Below are 25,305 nucleotides of genomic sequence, written 5' to 3'. Positions count from 1 at the left end.
TCAGATATTAGTTTATATGTAGATAGAAAATTTAAATTTTGATTTGCTTTATATTTGATGAAGTAAAATTTGAAGACGAAAAACGCCAAACATTTAAAGAAAAAGGTAAGTTGATTTATTGACCCAAGATAATTTTGGCCCCCAAATCCTTATGTTTATGCTATCCAAGGCAAAATTTCAGTTTTCTTATTTAGGAGAAATTATTTTATTTTGGCTTTAAAAATACCAAAGAATGTTTTAAAAGGATCAATTATTGACACAAAAAAATTACCTATTAAAAATCAATATTTCTCCTAATGGTTAATTAGGCTTAATGATTTATTTAATGAATAAAATCTGGAATAATGAATTGTTAATACCTCAATATTTTTGAAGCCCTAAAAGGATTTCCTAAGAAAATGTGTTAAATAGGTATTAATATGATTAAGTTTTATGACAGGGTTCTGTTTTCTGAAGTTCAAAAATATCACTCATATCTCTCTATTGGGTTTATAAAGTACCTAGTAGAGTATTTTTTGTTTTAAAGATAAAGACCACTGAAAATACTTATTCGAATCGGTTGTACTTTTTAGGGACCTGGGTAGCCTCAAAATGTCTTGGGTTGGTCTTAGGCTATTTCTTGACCTCTTTCCTGTGCTTGCTAAGAATCTAGGGCAAGGCAAATATTATAAAATATTTAGTAGCAAGTTTTTTTGGTCGGAATCCAAATTTTTAACTTTCTAAATCTTAAAAAATCCACTTCCGATATTCAAAATAAACCCTTTTTTTAACTCAAATGTTATTCATTATTGTCTTAAATTTTGCGGTGTATGGCAGGTGTCACACTTCAGCCCACAATCGTATTTTTCTAGGTTTTTAAAAGAATTGTCCCTCTCCCTGATCGGATTGAGCATAATATTTACGTCAAACTGGAAGCCATTTCTAAAAGAGGTTTATTTTTTCTACTCCCACCTTTATTGATAGGTCTTTTTATATGGCCTCAAAAATTATTTTGAGTTTAGTTTAGCTGGAATTTTAATGTAGTTTGAAGAAAAGCCTAGCATTCATAATTAGACTTTTTATTTTTGGAATATTAAATTGATATTCATTTAAATGGTTTTCTAACAACTTTAGAAAAATATTAACTGTTTATTCTAGGGGACTACTTTTGGGAGTGGGGGGGGGGGGGGTAATATGTTTTCTAGGGTTGTTTTCTCTCCCCCAAAGTGGTTTAATCCTGGACCTAAGAGAAGCTAAATTGTTAAGGAGATCCACATCGGTTAAGCGGTTAGCAAGACCTTAAACTACACACAAACGGATAAACATCCTATTCATTTTATATTAGGATTAAACACATGTTACAGTGTGTTGTTGTGTCAGTAGTCTGACTGGTTTATTTAAATACGCCTTTAGACATTTGCTTCTAAGATTATTAATTTTCCTTTCATTCTCTTAGGTGTTTAAGTCATTTAAAAAGGCATAAGTTTTCACAAAAACTAATCTTGATTTTTTAGGTTAGAGTATTAAGAATTTGAAAGTGATTTACGATGTCGTGTACAAGTTCAACAGAGGAGGGACAAACAGAAACAGAAAATGAAGAAGAAAAAAGACAAAGCATATAAAGACGTCAATCATCCCTCCTTCCCTTCTCCCCCCCTGTCTCCCTCCTCTCCTCTTGTCTTAAAATATTAGTGAAGATAAATAGTGAAATTTACAAATAAAAAGATGTGAATAAAAGAAGTGATATTAATTAAGTGAATCTTGACTATTTTATTAATCCTGTTGTCTGTGATATATTAATAATAATAGAACTTAATCACTTAGAAAATTCACATATACACATATATATAGAAATCTGCTCCTTGGAAATATAGTTTTATAGTCTAAAGACAAAGTTATACCAGCACAATGACTGTTTCAGTGGATACGTAAGTATTTAGATTTTTTAAAAAAATGCATAGGTATAGTTTTCACTTCTTCCACCAAATGAAAATTTATTTGTATTATTATCAATAATTTTGCCCCAACTAAAGCCCCAACGTTAAAACGGCTTAGCCGGCAGCCGTTAGCCGTTACATTTACAAATTTTTATTCGATTTAGGGAAAATAGACCTACCAAGAATCATTCATGCCAAGTTTCATAACGAAATTCAGATTCTAAGTGTCATTTGCGCATTGATTACGAGATGGTTGTAATACCCCCCCCCCCCTTATTAGTTACTCTTTTAAAAACGCTTTTTGTGAGAGCCATTTATCTATCTTGAGAGTTCCTGATTAGATTATTACATATTCTCTTTTGTGTGTCTTAATTAGGAGCAATCTTTTGACTAGAATTATAATATTCGTTCAGTAGTTTTAGTTAAATAGACATAATCATTAAGGAATATAAGTTGTTACTTTAACTGGTAGTTACCCTCAAAGTTCACCAACCCCCCTCCCCTCCCTTATTTGAAATTGAAAATTAAAGATGTGGTATTTTAGTTGTTTACTACTTTAGGTCAGGTTAGGGTATATGTGGTACACTACTGGGGTAGCCTAGCAGGGTTAGGGCATCTCAGGCAGAGAGAGAGGGGACAATGGGCTGTTTATTACACTAGTCCATAAAGTTCATAGTAACGTTTTCTTATTCGTTGGCTTAACGACTTTGGGCACTTTAGTGAATTTTGATTGAATCAATTTATCGGCCATTGTCTTATCCCTTCGGATCCCTGCATCTCAGGTCCTTTTATTGAATCATTTTTAATTTTTTACCTATCAAATTACCAACCTTTATTTCTTACTCATGATTGATATGAAAAGAACTTATATATATTTAGTTAAAATAATGAAATTACAAAAGTTACCTAATTGATTGGTTAGTAAGACATTTAATTTAAGGAAATAGTAGAAGCAGAAATTTTTATAATATTCTTTTTAAATGGGTATTGGGTATATAGGTAATAATATTTGAAAAGTATCTATTAAAACAAATCTATGTCTACAGTATTGACTTTAGTTGACAAACTTTTTTTCTATCCGCGGACAGCAAGCTAGGTATCTTAATTAATATTGCAAAAACAACAAAAATTTATTATCATTTACCTTAGGTCGGGTTTAATCGGGTTTAGATCTGTGGTTTCAATAGGGTTTAGAGCTGCATTAGTATCGTATTAGAATATTTTTATTTTATTTTCACCTTTGCTTACAAAGTATGTTAGTTCTTTTATATGTTCGATCATGTATTCGGTTCTGACTCTGTCAAAAATGCTTACAAAACAGACCTTTTTCGATCTAAAATACTAAAACAGTTTCTTTACATGCCCAAGTAGGTAATCAGTTTGGAAATGTCTTTCTATTTCATGAAAATAGGTACCTACTTAAAAATATGTTTTAAACATATCATATATTTTAATAAGGGCAAAAACCTTGTGCTGCGCTGCTAATCATATTTTGTTGTTTCAGAGAGTTTCTGGTTCGAGTGCGGGCACAAGTTATGATGAGAGATGACTCCACAGGTATTGCTAAAATGGACCTCACTTATTGGTCAGTTCGATCATCCAGCAGGAGGGTAGGGGATGGGGTAAAGGGGGTTGATGGGGAGGGGGTATAGTTTTCATAGCAAGCTGCGAGCATTACTTTATCAGAGTACATGAATATCTGGCGCAACATCCAAGTAATAATATATCGATTATATTAACCTATCCTTGTTCTTCTTGTGTTCAACACCATGGCTTCTCATGTATTGTACATGGATCAGTTACAATTATCGCATGCGTAGGAATTTTTTACTTTGACTTAAAATGATAGTCCTAGGACCTTAATGCATCGTTCATTTTGACATGATGTTCTAGACTCGAACCCGACACCAAAGAAATCACGATGTTATAACCAACTTTAGAGTGGGGGTGGATAAAATAACTACAACTTAGTTTTGAAAGGATTATATACACCATTGTTGGCGTAAAGGCGATAGGATAATTATAATCAGCCTAAATCAACAATAAGTATTATCCTTTACATTGCGACTTTAATTATAGAAAAGCTTCTTTAAAAAAATATGAGATAACACCCACCTAAAAATTTATAGTGGATCAGAAATTTTACAAGTAGGATTTTAACCTTGTTGTTACTTTGGTCCTTTAATGAATATTTTTTGTAGGAGGCTGGGTACCTCTGGGTGGAGGAGGACTGTCCTGGGTTGCTGTCAAGAAGAGGGCCCTGCAGGGCCTTCAATTACACAAACAACAACAAGGACAAGCAGAAGGTACCATTTCTAATTTGCCTTACTGAAGTTTCTTGGTAGTACGGTACTACTCCTTGAATGGATATAAAATACGTGGATATATTAACAGGGGAAATTTGGCGTCAATTTAGGTTCTAATATGGACCTCATTTGTTGGCCAGTTCAATCATCCAGAAGGAGAGGATGGGTGTTTTTTTATTTTAGCTAGTTGGGAGTAGTGTTGGCAATCCGTCGAATTTTTGGGCCGGATTCGGATTCCGGATTCTTAAAGAATCCGTCAAAAAAGTGGCGGATTCCGGATTCTTATTTTTGGCGGATTCTGGATTCGGATTCCGGATTCTAGCAATATTTTAAAAGGATTTTAATTTTTTTTTAAGGGGGGGGGGGGTTTAATGCAACCATCTCGTAATCAGTGAGCAAATGGCACTTAGAATTCGAATTTCCATCTATAATTTTGCATGAGTAATCCTTGGTAGATCTATTTTCCCTAAATCGAACAAAAAGTTGGAAAAGTAACGGCTAACGGCTGGCGGCTCATCTGTTTTGCCATTTGTTTGATATCTATATTGCAAATTAGTCACGAAACCTCTCTCAACATAATACTCTTTTCTACTCCAAAACGCTATCAAACGGTTCTAGACGGTAGCTGTTGGTACTAGAAGTTTTAAAATTGGTTATTGCTATCGTTTAACATGAATTAAACCAAAAATATGTTTTAAAAAGTTGATTCCTAGTAATTGATGATGGATTTACCCTGAAAATAGGCAAAAAACGGCTGAACGGCTGAGCCGCTAGCCGTTACTTTTCCAACTTTTTGTTCGATTTAGGGAAAATAGACCTACCAAGGATTACTCATGCAAAAGTTCAGATCGAAATTCGAATTCTAAGTGTCATTTGCTCACTGATTACGAGATGGTTGCATTAAAAAACCCCCCCTTAGGTGCTCATATGTCCTAAAAATCAATGTTCTTGGTGTTCTCTATAATTTACTTCCGAGAATCGAACCAGATTTTAAAAGATATTATATATAATGATGAAAATCTTTGCCTTCAAAGAGGAGGAGTTGAAAGAAAAAACTCAAGACGTTAATTTTAGCCTACCAAATAAGAATCCGGAATCCGCTATTAAAAAACGGATTCCGGATTCGGATTCCAAAATTGGCCAAAAATTGGGCGGATTCCGGATCCGGATTGCCAACCCTAGTTGGGAGTATCACTTTTTAATGGTATAATATGAATTTCTGGTACAATATCCAAGTTACTAGGTACCTATATATTGATTACTCCTAGAGTTCTTATTTCCAATTTTAAAGGAGCCTTGACTTATCAATCAAAAAATGTAATCTATAAAGGGAAGTTATGCTTAAAATCTTGGGTCTATACCTCTAATATTAATATAAGGCTGAGAATTTCTGCAGGGATAAGGTACCCAGGGATTATAAATGCTTTATTTTCTTAGTTGAATATTATAGAAAGAGGCCATTATTTGTGATTTACTTATCGGTTTATGGAATAACAACAATTTTTAGTAACAATATCAGAATATGCATTATATTTACCAAAAAGGGGTAAATTTGTTTATTATAATTTGGGTTTGCATCAATTTTTTGGCTAATGTCTTATCCCTTAAGTTTCCTGAAAATATTAGGTATTTCGGAATCATTTTAAATTATAATTTTTTGCCTCGAAAATAAGAATGTGGATATATCTGATTTGAATTAATCCGCCAAATAACCCGAATACTTTTAAGGAGAAGAATCGGAGCAGCCTCTACCTCGTGAGGACGATTGTCTGGTGGGCGGGGGCTGTGATGGGGGCCTTCGGGGGTGTGATGGGGGCAGTGGTAATCAACCATGTACACCGCATAAACGCGGGGACATTCAGTGTTCTTGCCATTATGAATATCTTATTGTCGGTAAGTTATTTAGCTCATCTTTATATTAAAAACAAGGATGACATCATCCATAAAAGTAAAGCTCTGAAACGGTAGGACAAATGAACATTAACACTTTTAAAAGTGTCAGAACTTAAAAAGCAGAATAAAGATGTATACGTCTAAACCACATTATAAGTAAATTTTGTTGCCAAACTTCTTAATTACAGGATACTGTTTAAGGATATACTCACATTTGTATGACTTGATCATAAAGATGCTTCGCTTATAACATTGTACCTTGTTGTAATAGGAATATTAATGATGTTTTTGTTTTTCTTAGGACGCCGGATATCTGATGATCATGATGTTCTTAGCTGTACCATCAAACCAGATTTTCAATATAATAGGGTAAGTTTCAGACCTTCGTTAATGGAAGAAAAATAATTCTGCCTACTCTTTTATTATTTTTAAGTCTACTAGCGGCTGAAAGGCTATTTGAAAGTAAATGAACGGAAAGGACAGAAAAAAATCCTTAAACCATTTTAAGATTTAAATCTAATAACTCAAATAGGCTTAAACCATTCTATATAAAGTTTCTCTAAAATGGAGAACTTAATCAAGAAAAAAATTTATCCATCTATTAGGTACCTAATTACCTATTCAAAATTAAATTCCATAGGTATTGCTCGATCATTTAATACCTTAGGATTTAATTATCCATTTATGCTAAATTTTGTTTGCTTAAATAACTCATTTAAATTTTATTTGTGATTATAATATTTATAGTGCACTTAATGCAAATATTCTTATAAATTAAATTCATGTTTTTATTCTAAAAGTATGGCAGGTGTCCAACTTATTAAAATATTTAAAATATAAAAATTGCCTTTTAATAAACTCTAAACACTATAAGTTTTGCATTTAAAATTACAAATCAGCAAATCATTTATTATTAATTTTCAATGGACTAAGAAAGATACATTATTAACGATAACATACTACATCCATAAGTAGCGAAGCACATAATTAAAAACAAACTAAGCATGAATTCCAATATTCAGACAGATGGACAAATTGAGTTCTAGAGGAAATATTCACGAGAATTTTTAGTTAACTATCTTTATACCTAAATAGGTGTTTTTCGTGTAAAAATCAAATATGCCCAAAAACTGTATGGCCGAATGACCGAAGTGACTGACAATAAGCTCTTAGACTCGACTAGATGCTAATTGGTCAAATAGGGAAATCTTACATTCACAAATCATTTCAGCCGCTTATCTTAAATAGCAGTGAAGAGAATCGTATATTTCGAAAAGTTTCACCTAGACGTACGGAGAGACATTGCAACATTTGGCGCAACATTATAGCTTAGCTACTAAATAATGAATGTATAATTGCATGTTTTAATTTATATGATTACTGACGTAAATGGAATTAATACACCTTTGTGTACAGATGTTATTAGTATGACCCAACCGTTACCATTCTGGAAAGGATTAGTAAGCTTCCTTTCATGGCCGTTTAATGTTATGTCTCACTAAAATTCTGAAGCGTTCAGTTGATTTGAAGTGAGATAGGGCCTTGTTACATTGTTACAAGCTTAATATTTTAATATCCTTTCATATTATATAAAGATGAAATTTTTTTCTTCTGTAACTCAATATTTTAATAACAAGGTACTAAATCGATTGAGTTCTCCATTTTTGGGAATCTTCAAATATGTCCTGGGATGGTTTTAGGCTATTTTAGTCATAATATGCTTTTGGGATATTTTTCTACGTTCCCGGCTTTTTGTTCTACCTCAAAGCTCCTAGATGTCATGGGCACAGTCGCTAGTTCTATTTATAAAGCATGTACATGACTGATTTAAGTGAAACATTGTCTACCTACATGACTTTGTGCTACGTTATCAATAATTTTGCTTAGATAAGTTGCCGATTTTTTCTTGCAATTTGACAAAATTTTCTTGTTGTGTAGCTAAAATTTTTCTTCACTTATTTCTACAGTTTGTTAAAAGCAAAATTTTCCTACGCTAAGGGTTGGTCGGTCCGTGATTTATAATTGTAACAAGTAAAAATCTTATATTTGAAAAAGTATTAATATAAAAACTTACAAGAAGATTCCATACCCAATTAAGTATAATCTGATAAGCGTAGCAACATTGTCAACTCATTCTAATAAAAACCTATTTATATAGAATAAGAATTCTTAAATAGTTGTTATGATATAAGCATAGTATCTCTTTAATAGCTTTAAGGGGGGGGGGGAGTTCTGACACATTTGCGTAAACAGTGAGTATAGGCTTTATCTTTGGACTGAGAAGATAGGTTATTAGGGATAAAATCATCCTTATATGATAAATTTCCCCCAGATTTAAGATTTTTTGGATAGGCCTACAGGTTCCGGAGCCCCAGGCCTCCAGGTGGTCTCTGTACAGGTAAAAATGAAAAAAACATTTTTTTTTAAGAGTGAGATGTCAGCTTATGAGACAAAATATGTTTGTTTTTTCTTCAAGTATGTGAATAACAATCAAAAAGAAGCATATTTTGTTTTATAAGTTAATCTCTAACTCTTCAAAAAAAAATCTCAATTTTAATTTTTACCTGTACAGAGACCACCTGGAGGCTTGGAGCTCCGGAACCTGGAGGCCAATTCAAAAAATCTCAAATCTGGGGGAAATTCATCATATAAGAATGATTTTATCCCTAATAACCTATCTTCTCAGTCCAAAGATAAAGCCTATACTCACTGTTTACGCAAATGTGTCAGAACTTCCCCCCCCCCCCCCCCCTTAATGTAAGTTTGTCTAAATACATTATGCTGAATTTCAGCATTAATACGACTGGTCATTAATAATTATTTTCCGATTTCTTAATGTAATACATACTTTGCTTCGCTATAATGGAAGTTATTATCCTTATCTTTACTTGTTTTTCTTATACTTTTGTTCTTAATAAAAATTAATGAATTGTTTCTATTACTAAAAAAGTGAGACAGAGACAAGGATAAACAATATTAATAGTGCAGAAAAAAACTAGAAAAGGGGGGGGTTCGTAATGACATCTATTCGTAAACCGTGAGCAAAATGGTCTAAATATTTAGCTAGACCCTTCAAACTTGGTATATAAGCCTAGTCCTATAGGTATTACATCTAAATGGCAAAAAAATCCAAAAAATTTTATTTTAAGGTTAGGTTAGGTAAGAAAAACCCTGCGGAAATGGGGTTTTTAGGCTTTTTTTGGTCTATTTTGATGTGGAAACTTACCTTAAATTGTTTTTTCTTAGAGTTTTAACTTAAATACACTGTGTCTATTCATATGGACATTATTTAAGATGATTCAGCAAGTCTTGGACCAACCCCAGGGGGCTAGGTGGGTGGCCCGCAGGGGTTAAGTGCATTTTTCCCCAATACATATGTTGTGATACATCAAATTATAGGTTTTTTAGGTCAAGGAACTCAAATTCAGAGCTAAAATAAGCATTAGACTAATCTGAAGCTAGCTTCAGCGGGCTGGGTTGGTGGCCCGCAGGGGTTTAGTGCATTTTTTTCAATATATATCTTGTTATATATCAAAATATAGGTTTTTAGGCCAAGAAACTCAAATTCTCAGCGAAAATTAGCATTAAACTAACCTGAAGCTAACCTTCCCCCCCCCCCCCGGGCTAGGTTGGTTTTCTGCAGGGCTTAAGAGCATTTACCTAACCCAACCAAGAAACTTACTTATATTTTTACAGGTTTTTTTCTTGAATAAACCGTGTCTATTAATGAGGACTTTATTTAAGATGATCCAGCAAGTCGGGGACTGACCCCAGCGGGCTAGGTGGGTGGCCCGCAGGGGTTAAGTTTATTTTTCCCAAGATATATGTTGTGATACATCAAATTATAAGTTCTTTAGGTCAGTAACTCAAATTCAGAGCTAGAATTAGCATAAGATTAATCTGAAGCTAGCCCCAGTGGGCTAGGTCGGTGGCCCGCAGGGGTTAAATGCAATTTTTTAAAAGTAAGCGTTGTCATACATCAAATTATAGGTTTTTTAGGTCTTTACAGCTAATAAAAGCATCAGACTAATCTGAAGCTAGTCCCAGCGGGCTGGGTGGGTTGCCTGCAAGTCTTAAGTGCATTTAACCTAACCTAACCTAGAACCCTACTTGTTTTTTTAGGGTTTGGAATAAACTGTGTCTATTTATGAGAACATTTTTTAAGATGATCAAGCAAGTTGGGGACCAACCCCAGCAGGCTAAGTGGGTGGCCCGCAGGGGTTAAGTGCATTTTTAAAAAGTATGTGTTGTCATACATAAAATTATAGGTTTTATAGGTCCAGAAATTCAAATTTAGAGCTAATAATAGAATCAGACTAATCTGAAGCTAGCCCCTGCGGGCTAGGGGGGTTGCCTGCAAGGCTTAAATGCATTTTACCTAACCTAACCTAGAATCTTACTTTTTTAAAGGTTTTTTAATTGAAAAAACTGTGACTATTCATGAGAACATTATTTAAGATAAACCACAAGTCGGGGACTGACCCAGGCGGGCTAGGTTTTACTTAGATACACAGTGTTCATTCCTAAAGCCATCATTTAAAAGATTCTTCATACAGGAGGCTGACCCAAGGAGGCTAGGGTAGAAAGGCCCGCAGGGGGGTAATTAAAATTTTTCAAAAGTATTTACTGCATCAAACTACAGTTTTAGTTAGGTCAAGAAGCTAAAATAAGATTTTTCAGATTCTGATGATTTGAGATAAAAAATTTTAGTTTCTTGACCTAAAAAACCTAGGTATAATTTGATGTATGACAACACATACTTTAGAAAAAATGCACTACACCCCTGTGGGCCACCCACCTATCCCACTGACTGGGGTCAGTCCCCAACTTGCTGGATTATCTAAAATAATGTCCTCATTAATAGACACAGTTTATTCAAGGAAAAAACCAAAAGAATAAGTAAGTTCCTAGGTTAGGTTAGGTAAAATGCACATAAGCCCTGCGGAAAATCTACCTAGCCCGCGGGGGGTAGCTTCAGGTAAGTCTTATGCCAATTTTAGCTCTGAATTTGAGTTTCTTGACTTTAAAAACCTATATTTTGATATATAACAAGGTATATATTGGAAAATAATGCATTTAACCCCTGCGGGCCACCGACCTAGCCCGCTTGGGCTAGCTTCAGATTAATCTTATGCTAATTCTAGCTCTGAATTTGAGTTACTGACCTAAAAAACTTATAATTTGATGTTTCACAACATATATATTGGGAAAAATGCACTTAACCCCTGCGGGCCACCCACCTAGCCCGCTGGGGTCAGTCCCCGACTTGCTGGATCATTTTAAATAAAGTCCTTATTAATAGACACAGTTTATTCAAGAAAAACCTGTAAAAATATAAGTAAGTTTCTTGGTTAGGTTAGGTAAATGCTCTTAGGCCCTGCAGAAAACCAACCTAGCCCGGGGGGTTAGCTTCAGGTTAGTCTAATGCTAATTTTCGCTGAGAATTTGAGTTTCTTGACCTAAAAAACCTATATTTTGATATATAACAAGATATATATTGAAAAAAATGCACTAAACCCCTGCGGGCCACCAACCTAGCCCGCTGGGGCTAGCTTAAGATTAGTCTAATGCTTATTTTAGCTCTGAATTTGAGTTCCTTGACCTAAAAAACCTATAATTTGATGTATTACAACATATGTATTGGGGAAAAATGCACTTAACCCCTGTGGGCCACCCACCTAGCCCCCTGGGGTCGGTCCAAGACTTGCTGAATCATCTTAAATAATGTCCATATGAATAGACACAGTGTATTTAAGTTAAAACCCTAAAAAAAAAATTTAAGGTAAGTTTCCACATCAAAATAGACCAAAAAAAGCCTAAAAACCCCATTTCCGCAGGGTTTTTCTTACCTAACCTAACCTTAAAATAAAAAATTTTGGATTTTTTTGCCATTTAGATGTAATACCTATAGGACTAGGCTTATATACCAAGTTTGAAGGGTCTAGCTAAATATTTAGACCATTTTGCTCACGGTTTACGAATAGATGTCATTACGAACCCCCCCCTTATCATTAAAGTAAAATAACCGAGATAATTGACTTTTTTTTATATAGTTCCTTTTTTATGGAAATGTCACTTTAATTTCTTACTTATTACTATTAGGCCATAAACAACCTTTCCTATTATATGAAGTAGTAAGGTTTTTTTGTCAGAAGATTATGATTGCAATAACTACTTAATGATTAGGTTCTCCTTTTTAGGAAAGTTTGAGATTCACTTATTTTTAGATTCAGACTTGGGGTTGGTTAAGGCTTTCTTTCTACCTCTTCTTACCCGCTTGAACACAGCCACTAGATGATAGGGGCGCAGAATAACATTGGATATTTTAAAGAATATATATGTCTTATTAAGTAAACAAGCACGTGCTTTTATTACGTTAATTTCAACAGGAAACTAATAAAATTATGCAAAACATGATTCATTTAACTAAATAAAAAAGATAACAGAACTCGTTATGATTAGTAATGCATTTTTTATTTTTTTTATCTTTATTTCTTAAAATATTTCTTTTTCTAGCGGCTGTGCCCATTGCTTTTTGGAGCTCTTTATTCAAAGGGCATAAAAATAGTTTAAAACCACCCAGAGATCTATTTAAAGCTTTCCTAAAATGGAAAACTTGATCAGTTAAACTAACTTAGGGTAAAGCGGGGCGATCTCGGTTTTGAGGTGAAGTCGGTATTTTTTTGACCACCTTCATTAAATGACATTTTTCTCCATGTTCTAATCGACTGACAGAAAAAAACATAAAATCAAATTTGTTCCTTATTAAATTGCCTACAAAAAAGTATAAAATGAAATTTTTGTGAGATGAATTTTTAGGGTACTAATTGGGTCTTAAAGTCGGACGACAAAAATTTTTTTTTTCGATTTTTTTGCTTCGGTCGGAAAAACGGTAAGTTGGACAAAAACTGGTAAGAGCTAGAGCTTAGACGTCTTCAGGGGACTTATTAAGAATCTAATAGGCTATCCATTTCCGTTTAAAACTTTAAAAAAGCTTGTATAGTTTTTTCTTAAATCGACTAAAAGTGAAGCGGGGCGAATTCGGTTTTTTCACTTTTTATACTAACTTTTTCAATTTTATATAAAAAAGTGAAATTTTCGAGAAAAAAAGTCAAATTTCTCGTACTTAGAAAAAAAAAAAAAAATTTGTAGAAAAAATTGTCCGATCTTCAAAATTTTTTTTGTGAATGCTCTTTATTACATTTAGCAACTTTAACCTTTAGGGCATGCTGTAATTAAATCAATATGTCATAGGTTTTTTGAAGCTGGAAAATCGACCACAGAGTTTGCCAAACTTTTCTCTTTTTTTCAACTTGATTTTTTTTAGGAAATTTTGCTAATAGAACTAATTTTTTTGGCCAAATCTATTCAAAATTGCCTGAATTTTAAGGATCAGGCCTTTAAAGTCATAAAAAGTTATTTTTTCTAGTAGTATTTTTATGTTTTTTATCAAAAAAAATTTCGAAAAAAAAGTCAAATTTCGCGTACTTCGGAAAAATTATTTTTTTTGGTAGAAAAAATTGACCTATCTTAATAAAATTTTTTGTGCATACTCTTTATTACATTTAGCAACTTTTACCTTTTGGGCATGCTGTAATAAAATCAATACTTCATCGATTTTTCGAAGCTTGAAAATGCCCTACCGACTTCGCCTCAAGGCGGGGCGAAGTCGGTGCCGATCAATTTTGACAAACTTCCCAAAGTCCTAGGTTTACGTCCTTTTAGGACCAGATCGACTTTTCCGAGATCTTTCTACTGGTCTTGGTCCCATTTAAAAAAAATAATTTTTACGATTTGCAGGTTCAAAAAACCGAAAAAAAGACCGAGTTCGCCCCGCTTTACCCTACTAGTCCATAATTAGACATAAATAGTTAATCCTTATATAAAAGTAACAGGATATCCATCTGAATTTGTGTGTCTGTAGCTTAGGATCTAGCTAACTACTGGACCGATATGGTTCTCATTAACAGTCCAGCTTCTTACAGGTCAAGGAAAGAACTAAAACTATTTTGGGGGAGGGTACCTCCATTCTACCATCCCAAGAGAAATAGCCCCTAGAAAAAAAATAATCTCCCCCCAAAACAAAATTTTAAAAGTTCTATTTAATTTAGGTTATGCCAACATTTCATCATTGGAGAACTGGAAACAAAAAGTTTGGTCTCACCTTTCAAACTGCTGCAGGTAATTAAACAATCTGTCCGTCTGTCTGTCTGTTTGTCTGTTTGTCTGTCTGTCTGTCTGTAATGGATATAGAATATACGTGGATATTATGACAGGGGAAAAATTGTTAGGTTGCTAACATGGACATCATTTATTGGTCAGTTTGTTCATCCAATAGGAGAGGATGTGATTACAGGGGTGGATGGAGGGATTTTTATTTTAGCCAGCTACAAGTTTCACTTTATTAGAGTTCGTAATAAGCTTTTGTAAGATCCTTGTAATAATAATTTCATTCTGTCTGTTTGTCGGTCCGTCCGTCTTCATGTCTGTAAAAAGCGGTTAGGGGTAAACTGTAAATTTATCTGCTAGTATTCAAGAATTCCCGTATATGTTTCATGCAAAAAGGTTTCGTGATTTTGTATAGTTAGTTTATGACAATGAATGTCTGCTCTATTTCTATTGAGCTTCGCTACTTATGGATGTTGTTATCCTTCTTTACCTTAAAAAAGGGGTGTATATTCTGCAAAATTGACCCTGCTATGGGGGGGGGGGGGGTTGGTAAAAAAATATGTTGTAGGGGGGAAAAAATAAGGGGGGACTGAAAACTTTTTTCCATTTTTTCTCCTTGGCGAAAATCTAAAATAATGTGTGGGATGGAGGATAATATAAATAAAATAAAGAGTTCTGATTTTTTTTCCATTTTGCCCCCTTCTTGCTGGAAAAAAACCAGGAGGGGGAAAAAAATTTAAAATTTTGCAGCAGGAGAAAAAAATTAATTTTTGTTTGCCATTGGCCTAACACTGTATTCTATAATGTTAATGATTGTTTTTATCATTTAGATGCAAGAACGTTCGACAAGGGTATAACAGCTGCTGTCGATGATTTGTTAAACGGTAAGTCAATGCCTACGCCTACAGTCTAACACGGAAAGTTTTTCGTTTTATTAGAATACAAAAAAGATTTGTTCAGACTTAAAAAAAGCTTACAATCATAGTCAGATTCTTCCCCCTTCAAGAAATGTGGAAATGATTGATATATAATCCATAGTCATATCCATATTTCATAAAATTTTTCCAGTTAAAATTTTTTATATAAACTATGACTTTAATTTTTCCACTAATTGGCTTCTAACTAGAAATTATAATCGAATATTAACAAAAGTTTCAAAATGAGATGGCTAAACAAGGAAAGTAAGTTGTTAAACCGTGCAGAAAAACAATGTCTTTCATTGAGGTTTTCATTCAGTTTCGTAGGTGTATCACAATCAAAACACAAGAACTTTAGTTTGATTTTCTTTGTTCTACTTTTTACATGTTTGTTTTTGTGGCGGATTTATTAATATTTGATAATGAGTATTATTCCATTACAAGATTTTATTAGCCAATTTAATTTACGTATACGCAGACAACTGTTTTTGAAAGCATAATAGAAACATATACCTATATTACCACTATATCACTAACTTGATTTGCTTTTGGCACGCTGCCCTTGCGGTTCTGGTAAGTATAGAATCCTCACTTGCATGTATCCACAAGCCCCCCATCCCTAGCCCCGGTGGTAGCACTCCTGCTGCCGGGGGAGGTGGTGGCACCCCTGCGGGGGGTGCGGGTGGTACCCGGGCCAATACAGAGAGTAGAGCTGGCTCCTCTTGCAGCGGAGAACCCGGTATACACATATATTTACACTTTGCATGTTATTGTTCTTGCTCTGACTAAGTCTGATATTATGTATAGTCGTTCAAGGGTGGGGGTTAAGGGGTGTTTACCCCCCTCAAATTTTGAAATCTCTCATTTTACCCCCCCTCAAAATTTAAATAAATACAAGAGATTTTCCACCTCAAACCTTTGAAACTCTTTATTTTACTTACCCCCTCAAATATTGAGACCTCTAATTTGATTTTATCCTCCTTAAAATTAAAAAAATACATTAGATCACCCCCCTTAAACCTTTGAAACCCCTATTTAACCCACATCAAAATAAAAAAAAAATTAGATTACCCCCCTCAAATCTTTGAAAGATTATCACGGAGAAGGTTAATTGAAGTGTAAGAAATATTTTCTTGATGAATAGAACCTAACAGTAATGCGAAGGGAAGATTTAAATGCCCATATTTTATTTTGATGGGTTACGGGTAGACAGTAACCATACTATGCGTATGTATTTATTTATTTTCCACTAGATAATAAATCATTCATGCGACAATATGGTTAGTTTTCTAATATAAAATATATCTTTCTAATTAGTAGTCCTTTATGTAACATACAAACCTTAATTTCTTTTTAGTTTGCATGTATAAACTTAGATTTTTTATTTGTAAGATATTTGTTGTCTGTTTTTTATGCTTACATACACACTACAGACTAGTACATAATACTATCTGTTATATAAACTTATTTACTGAATATGTCATAAAATAAACTGCCTGCCTTTTTAATTTCTGTTGATTAAAATTTTTATTTTCCATGTATTTTCGACAATTTTGATATGTATACATTTTCAGGGAGGGAGGAGACTTTGGGCTGTTTAATACTCTAGTTCCCAAAGTTTTATAATAATGATTTCTTTTTCGTTGGATTAACAACTTTGGGTACTATTACTTTTATTTACTTTGTTGTTTCATATCCCAACGTTTCAACCACTAATTGTAATCTACAGAAGGGGTCATTTTGTGTATCACCATTGGGGATGTACATCAATTTATCAGCCATTGTCTTATCCCTTTAGACCCCTGATACATTTTAATTTAATATGTGAAATTACTTTTTGGCATTATCTTCTTATACTATGACAAATTAATTATGCATTTTTAATTTTGGAATTACCTCAGAAGTGAGTCATGGTAGGTTATAAATTAAATATACATATTTAGAATCAAGTAAGATAATAGAAAAATTAAGTTTATCAGGGAGGAAAGATATAGGTATTGTACTGTAAATTACATTAGTCTTATAAAGTTTTATGAGCACGTTTTCTCAGTCTTTAAAATTTTGGGGACTTATATTAAGACTTGATTGTGTAATGAAAACTAATAATGGCCAAACTTTTTCACCAAAATTTTTAATCTTCAGAAGGAAAGGGGTTATTTTATTTTGTTAATCGTGAATTATGCAATAACTTGGCCAATTTTAGATGTAGCAACCGAGACAACCCCTTTACAAGGCAAGGATGGGGATGGGGATGTGTTTATGATGCTGGACCTTCCCCTGGAGAGGGAACACTCGGGATCTGGAACTCCTGATAACAGGTACGGATAGATCTACCGACCAGACAGACAGCCAGACAAGTGACAGACAAACGGACCGCTAAAGACATACCTATGGCAGACTAATGGGAGACAGACATACCATTGACAGCCACTTAAACCACTGACGAGACAAAGACCGCTAGACAGACATACATACTGACAGACGGACATACAGACTATGCCAGAAAGACAGACACACAATCACTGACAGACAGACAGTCAAGTTACAGACAAATAGACCACTTACAGGCAGACAAACAATTGAAAGATGGACAAACCACTGATAGACAGACAGACCTTTTACAGATAGAAGTATCACTGACAGACACACATACAACTAATACATAAATTAAGAAACCTATCATGACGTTTTGCTATATCTATGTTTGTAAAAATTATTGAACTTTCCCTAATTTTAGATCTCCGCACAAGTCAATCTCTCCGCCACTGTCATGTGGCTCCCCTTCCTACTGTGCAGGACGACAGGGAAGCTCCCCACCAACCTCCCTACCTCATTCCCCACCGACCCACCCACCCTCTTCCTGCAACAGGTTGCTTTTTAGAACTCTAGACTCTAGGGGCGAAGGATCTAAATATTAAATAAGAGACTATAAACGACCATAGCAAATAATGTTAAACAGCTTGCATGGAGTAGTGATGTAAAGCTCTGTAGTATTTGATGTCTTATCCTGTTTTGTTGTTAAACTCTTGAACGCAACAAATCATTCGATATTTTTTAGACAAAACTTTGGATTTTTTTTTACATCATGTTATTTTAATTGTTTGTTTCTCCTAGGTCCCCAGTGCCTCCTCCTCCGGCGCGCCTTACACCCACCCAGTTGATGCCCCTTGGCTCCCCCCTCCACAATCACACGGTTATTGGGGGTTGTGACATGGGGGGCGGAGATGAAAGGGGCTGTCTGGGGTCCCCTAGCCTTAATCAGGTAATTTTTATTTTGATGCTTTCCATCAAAGTGTTGAGCAAGCACAAGATTTCTTATTTTCGAAAAAGATTTATTTTTCTTTATTCTTAATTCCTTCGCGGGTTCCTAACTCTGTGGGGCCTATGTCAGGGTGGGACAAACCCTGCGGGGCTGCACTTTTCCAAAATAAGCCTACCTAACCAAGATATAACACCTAACACGAAAAACAACCCTCCCTCTTATTTTAATACATTTAAAAGTTGTGGAGAGGGGTTCTGTTCTCGACTACCTAGATAATTTTAAGATCCTGTCGATATTTTTGTTAACATATTCTTCCATATACCTTACATGGGTGAAGTTAACCAAGCAAAAGTAACACCTAACAGATAAACACCCATTTAATTGCAAGACATTTGTCTTTTAATCTTTATATTGTGTATGTTATTTTTAGTTAATCCCACATATCTTATCTTATATTAACGCTTGACATAGTAGAAGTTGGTACCATTTTTAACGTCACTTATATCATACGGTTTGGCTTAAAATAGAATAAATCAAGACATTTCCCCCAAGCAGGCACATTAGGTACCTACTTTTTACTCTAATATTTTATTTTTTTTTCAGCAAAATAATCAACGCTTAACCCGATCGCGGACAGTCTACGGTGGTTCTGGCGGTTACGGCCACCGCACTGGCCGCGGCTCCCTTCGCGGAACCGGCCTGCCGCTGGGCGATCCCAAGCCGCCGGGCGACCATATCTACGAGTGGCTGAAGAACGCGTCTGAAAAGCCGCCGTTGAACCCGCTGGGGCGCAGCTACTCTAGTGATAAGGACTGTATGCATGATAAATATTATATGCTACAGCCAGGGATGGGTGGAGTGGAGAGGGACTCGGTTAGTGATACTTATGTCAGGTATTCAAAGTGATCATTTTTGTTTGCTGCGAAGCTTATCTATAAATCTGTAAGTTCGTCCTTCTGTTTACTTTGTTTGAAAAATGATTTTCTTAGTCGCAATTCCATCTGAAAATATGATTTTCTTTTTGTGATATTTCTGACCAAAATAGAGTGCCCTCTCTATTACTAGGTACCTACTTTTTGGTGCGTCCATCCACAGAAAATATTAATATTTCTTAAAGCAAAAAAGAAATTTTCTGGGCTCCTTTGAAAGAAATGTATGAGAAAAATGGACTAAAGATAATAATTTTGATTAATTTAGGTTTGAAGTGAAAGACCAAGATCCTCAATACCAATACCCCAACCTAGAATCCTTAGCCACCGTGTAAGTTTTTCCTTTCAGTGCTTTTCGGTGCCTCCCCCCCCCCCTTTATATTTAAATAAATTAAAATAAGATGATGGTGAGGGGGTAGATTTTTCCTATGCTTAACCTCTGCGAGGGCTCTGACCTAAAGAAATAAACAAACCAACGAAAAACCCCCCTCCCTCTTCTTTTTTTTTTCAAATTATTTAAAATAAGAGCCTATGCTCAACAAGGCTCATAGAGAGAAAGCGCTCTTATTCTAAAATTATGGTATGATTTTGGTCCGTCCGTTCACGAAAGTTAATTAAACAGTTATAAACCTTTCCTGGACCTATAAGAAGCTTCATTGTTGAGAATTATCTATGGGTATTATCGTTCCCGCGTTTTGCGAGATCCATCGCTGTACATAGACAGACAGACACCCTGTTAGGATAAACATAGGTATTCAGGGTGATATTATGCAAATTTGACCCGGCTGAGGGGGATGGGGGGGGGGGGGATAAAAAAAATATGTGGTTGGGGGGGGGGGGGGGGATGTTAAAATTAAGAGAACTGAAAGCATTTTTTTCTATTTTTCTTCTCTTTGGTGAAAAACTAAAAAATATGTGGAAGGGGGCATACATAATATGAATACCTAAAATAAAGAGTTTTAAAAATATTTTTACATTTTATCCCCTTCCTTGCTGGAAAAAACCAGGAGGAAAAAAAATAAAAAAATTTGCAGCAGGGGAAAAAATTAATCTTGTGCAGAATATACACCCCTGTAGGTATTTTATATGTGAATTCCCTAAAGATAATAACAACTTTGTTTTTTTTTCCAGGCTTCCAAGCCCAGATAAGACTGGAAGGCGAAGCTCCTTATCCAGTTTAAAACGGCAATCTACTTCCCTTGGCCTTGATGAGCCTTTAGCCCCTTTTCAGGTAAGCTTTTTGTCAGGGAGAGAAGGGGACATTGGACTGAAAACTACTGGTACTCAAAAATTTTATAAACATTAATGTAACTCGTTGACTTTGGGTATTTTCTCTTATTTGCTTGGTTCGAACATTCAATATCCAAACTGTTCAACAAATATTTTTAGTCTTTTGAAGGAGTAGGTAAATTTTTATCATTATTGGGGATAAAGTTCAATTCGTCGTACATTGTCTTTTCCCTTAAGGTTCCTGTAGTAAGGAATTTATCTTAAAAAAACATTTAAATATCTCTCTTTAATACCTATTATACCTATTTAAAAAAAATGTTATAAAACTTTACCAATAATGCAGAATGATGCAAATTTGATGATTTAGCCTTTTCTGCTATTGCTGAAATAACAATATTAGATAAAAAATATCACATATATGTTTGAAATTAATATTTTACAAACAAAAATATTGCGCGCAAAAAAATATTTGGGTATAAGCTTGATTAAGCGGACTGAAACACTTTTCCAGTATGGTATCTAATCCGGTTTTCAGGAACATTGAAAAACCATGTATAACATCTTATTACAGACAATTTTCAACTAATTTATAATATAAGGGGGGGGGGGGGGGTTAATGCAACCATCTCGTAATCAGTGAGCAAATGGCACTTAGAATTCGAATTTTGATCTGGAATTTTGCATGAGTAATCCTTGGTAGGTCTATTTTCCCTAAATCACGAAACCTATCTCCACATAATACTCTATGCTGCTCCAAACTGTTTTCAAACTGTTCTAGCCGCTAGTTGCTGGTACTAGAAATCTAAAAAATATTTTTTTTGTATCATTTCATATGATTTAAAGCAAAAATATGTTTCAAAAAGTTGATTTCTACATAATTTATGGCAGATTTGCCCTAAAAATAGTCAAAAAACGGCTAAACGGCTGAGCCGTTAGCCGTTACTTATTCAACTTTTTGTTCGATTTAGGGAAAATAGACCTACCAAGGATTACTCATGCAAAATTTCAGATCGAAATTCGAATCGTAAGTGCCATTTGCTCACTAATTACGAGATGGTTGCATTAAACCCCCCCCCCCCCCCCTTATACAATTAAAACCAGCTTTGGATGACCTAAGGGTCATAGGCCCCGGCTTATTTATTTATTTAATCTCAAAAATTTTTACTTTAATATCCACATAAGGCTGTCTATAATACGATGCGATAAATAACTATTATTTGTTATTTTAGAGCAAAGAGAAAGGTAAGAAGGCTCCAAAGAAGAAGAAACACAAGAAAGGATCTGGAGTTAGAGTTAGATGCGCACATTGTCAAGAACTTTATACTGAGGTCAGTCTTTATTTCACTAGTCCCCAAAGTTTAATTATAACGTTTATGATTAAATCTCATAAAAAATGTTTTGGATCATTCAATTTCTTTTAGCAAAGCTATATGTCTTCATAAACTCAAATGTTTAATGTTTATATCTTACTTATGAAAATAACTGCCCTTTGGAGAGTAATATTAGTAAAAACTTAAAAATGACTAATCTTAATATTTATATTTCAGAGTGAGAATAAGCGTGGGTCGTGCAGTTACTCTCCCGACGCAGTCAGACAGGGGATAGAGTGTGTCAGCTGTCTCGCCTGTGCTAAATGTCTTCTTTACCATTGCCATTATGAAGACGAAAATTTTAGGTAATGTTTAATCTGTATTCCAGTATCGCTTCGAAACAGATTAATATTTTTATATGGTTTTGGTATGATTTTTAGTTCTTTTTCTCAGTTTCCAATCAAGGTAGATGTCATAAATATCTACAGAACCAATGCATATTTAGGTCCTACGACAAACGCAGGAGTGCCAAACGTCGGAGTGGACAAACGTCGGAGTGGGCACTTAACCTAACCTAACCCATTTTTAGACCATCTTATAGATTTTTTAAATGCCTAACCCCTGCGGGGGGCTTATTTGTTCATTCATATTCTAACCTAACCTAATCTGTATAGAAATACATAATAAAATTAATATTTTAACACTCCTGCGTTTGTCCACTCCGACGTTTGTCCTGGAACTTATATTTACTCTGCCTTATAAGAAGCTTCTATAAAATGGAGAACTCCATTGTTTCAGTAACTATCGAATACGTTCTAAAATTTTTTTGTTTCTCAACGAAATTTGTAATAATGTTTGTTATTTTAGTGAAGAGGAAATTTGCACGTGTACAGACACAGATGGACATCTTACACAAAGATGGATTGGGTAAGCAAACTTATATTTTAGCGAAGCTACACTATAATTTACTTTGTCTGTCCGTCCGTCCGTAATGTAAATTTTGTTTTGAGCTACCTAATGTAGAAACTAGATTTCATAGTTATTGGATTATTAATCTTTGGTTCTTTCACACGTAGTGTCTGTTTAACACTTATCCCCTCACCCCTTTATTTTTAAATAAATTAAAAATAAGGAGGGTTTCCTCCTATACCTGAAACTCTTCGGAGCTACCCAATTTAACTTAACAACGACTGACCTAAAGTAATAAACTATTATAATCTCTCATTATTTTCAATTTATTTTTAAAAATGAAGTTTATTTGTGTAAAAGCGCATAATATTTAGTTCATTTTTTTAGTATTCCTTTGATATAACTAGGGTCGGTCTGTTATTAGGTCCGACCGAGTGTAAGGGTTAGCTCTTTTTGTTAGTTTAGACATGTTAGAATTGCCCTATCAATTTTAAACTTTGCAAGATGATTCCTATAAGTTATTACTCGTTTGTCCTTATGATTGTAGATCTTCACTTTTATGGATGTTGTCCTGTAGGAATTATTGAAGAAAATTGCTTTTTCTCTAGGTTATCCTTGTTAGCCGTGCTGGTGCCCTGTTTGTGTTTGTACCCCATGTTGACCGCTTGTTATACCTGTGCTCGCGCTTGTCACGTGTGCGGGGGCAAACATGTTCCTGTCTGACGTCACGTCACACCTGGCGGAAGACCTATGCAGGTAAAATACAGGAAGGAGAGAGACAATGAGCTTTTCATTACACCATTCCCTAAAGTTTTTGATAACGTTTTCTCATTCGTTGGCTTAGCTACTTCGGGAACTTTATGAATTTTGATTGGTTTATTCATTAAGTTTTTTGTCCAAACGTTTCATCCATTAATCGAATTGTAATCTACAGAAGAGGGAACTTTGTGTATCATCATTGGGGGAAAATGTTTAGTCAAATTAGGTTAAAAATATGGACATCATTTATTAGTCAGTACCTTCATCCAGTAGGAGTGGATGGGTTTGAATGTTTGTACAAGTTTTACTGTATTAAAGTACATGATAATCTAGTGTAAGATCTAGGTAATAATAAATCCATTATTTTGTTGCAGGTATTGGAATGTTCTGATTCTACCTATTTTCCGCCAGAATATTACTATCCAACTGTGAGGAACTATACAACAATCATGACAGCGGCTGAACAAGTAGCTATTCTACAACAGGCATAATATAATATTCAGTAGTACGTGAAAATGCTGTTGGTTATGTAAGTAATAAATAAAAGTGGTAGTTAAACTTGAACTTAGAAGGTTTTTTCTTATTTTTTAATATATAAGCAATAGCATTTTTATAAAGCATAGAAATGAAAGTTTGCTAGCAGGCGAGAATTCTTGTCTATATTTATTGTTGTATTGGATGTAGAATATACGTAAATATTAAGACAGGGGAAAAATTGTCGTCAATTTAGCTTGGTCAGTTCGTTCATCCAGTTGGAGTGGTGTGGAATCGTTATTTTTTTAGCCCGCTGCAAGTTTCAGTTTATTAGAGAACATGAAAATCTAGTGTGAGATCCATTAATAATATATCCTTTTTCGCCTTTGATTTCATTATTAGCTACCTATCTACTTTTACTTTATTATTATTATTCTATGATCTCAGGAGAATAATTCAACATCAAACTCGGATGACATAGAAACATCAACACTAGAATGGCAGCCGACAACCACCACCACCACCACTACAGACAGCCAACGAGCAAGCTTCAAGAAAAGCACAAACAAAATTACATCCAACAACCGTGGACAAAAAGACGGATCTATATTTGGCTGGGTTAGGGGGAAAATTCAACGTTTACGCGGTGTCAGAAATAACAACTTAGAATCATTGTCAAAAAGAATTTAAACTTAAAAAAATGAATATTTAACACTAAAATTGCATATTTTTATTTTTGGGAACCCATTGGCTTACAAAAAAATAATATATCTTATAGAATTGTTACCTATTGCAAAGAAAAAATCTTTCTGAAAAGCAGCTATCAAAAAGTAGTTTACATTTTTTGGTTTGAAATAAAAATAGCCACAAAAGAATATATTTAAGAAAAAACTAACTACTCTTACTGTACCTTATTTACACCACGCTACTAATGCAGCTAAAATGTTATAATTTGTCAGTAGAATTTATTATTTGAAATAGTAGTTTTATTTTTTTCTCCTAGAGCCTCTAAAGTTTTTAGCTGGATTTAAACAACGACCCCGTTATCCAAGTATTTTAGCTTGGTAGATAAAAAATCATTTATAGCTCATTATAGACATTTTTTTAAAAGCTTAAGTGCATAAATATCGAAAACAAATAACTTGAATTAAAAAAAAATTTGTTTGATTTAAATTTATTTTTATTTAATTTTTTATTCTAGCTTAGCTTTCTACCTGATGCCTTTTTCGAA

General features: G+C 34.3%; 1 protein-coding gene across 2 annotated transcripts; it reads left to right on the top strand.

Annotated features, from left to right (window-relative positions):
- On the top strand, positions 1 to 24,813 carry Spred (Sprouty-related protein with EVH-1 domain). 2 transcript variants are annotated; one of them, XM_080179190.1, is made up of 21 exons: positions 1 to 105; positions 1,494 to 1,907; positions 3,421 to 3,473; positions 4,118 to 4,222; positions 5,951 to 6,115; positions 6,417 to 6,484; positions 14,227 to 14,296; positions 15,115 to 15,168; positions 15,785 to 15,940; positions 17,405 to 17,519; positions 17,939 to 18,070; positions 18,316 to 18,463; positions 19,067 to 19,356; positions 19,661 to 19,723; positions 20,524 to 20,623; positions 21,852 to 21,950; positions 22,170 to 22,297; positions 22,800 to 22,859; positions 23,450 to 23,597; positions 23,975 to 24,085; positions 24,522 to 24,813. In XM_080179190.1, exons 2-19 carry the CDS (start codon positions 1,888 to 1,890, stop codon positions 23,562 to 23,564), a joined length of 1,941 nt encoding a protein of 646 aa, XP_080035316.1. In that variant the 5' UTR covers positions 1 to 105; positions 1,494 to 1,887; the 3' UTR covers positions 23,565 to 23,597; positions 23,975 to 24,085; positions 24,522 to 24,813. The 2 variants fall into 2 exon arrangements, with proteins under 2 accessions (XP_080035316.1, XP_080035317.1); XM_080179191.1 differs by lacking the exon at positions 15,785 to 15,940.
- Positions 24,814 to 25,305: the final 492 nt, after the last annotated feature.

The sequence above is a fragment of the Acartia tonsa genome, chromosome 12 (assembly GCF_053477335.1).
Source record: "Acartia tonsa isolate MP-2025a chromosome 12, ASM5347733v1, whole genome shotgun sequence".
Lineage (NCBI taxonomy): Eukaryota > Metazoa > Arthropoda > Copepoda > Calanoida > Acartiidae > Acartia > Acartia tonsa.
The sequence above is the reverse complement of the archived record's forward strand: the minus strand, read 5'-3'. Positions and strand labels throughout refer to the sequence as shown.

Excerpts from the sequence above, each read along its gene's own strand:
- Spred (XM_080179190.1), top strand. The coding sequence starts at position 1,888 with ATGACTGTTTCAGTGGATAC. Across the intron at positions 15,941-17,404 it reads CTCTTGCAGCGGAGAACCCG|ATGTAGCAACCGAGACAACC; the intron begins GTATACACATAT and ends GGCCAATTTTAG. Across the intron at positions 22,298-22,799 it reads TATGAAGACGAAAATTTTAG|TGAAGAGGAAATTTGCACGT; the intron begins GTAATGTTTAAT and ends TTGTTATTTTAG.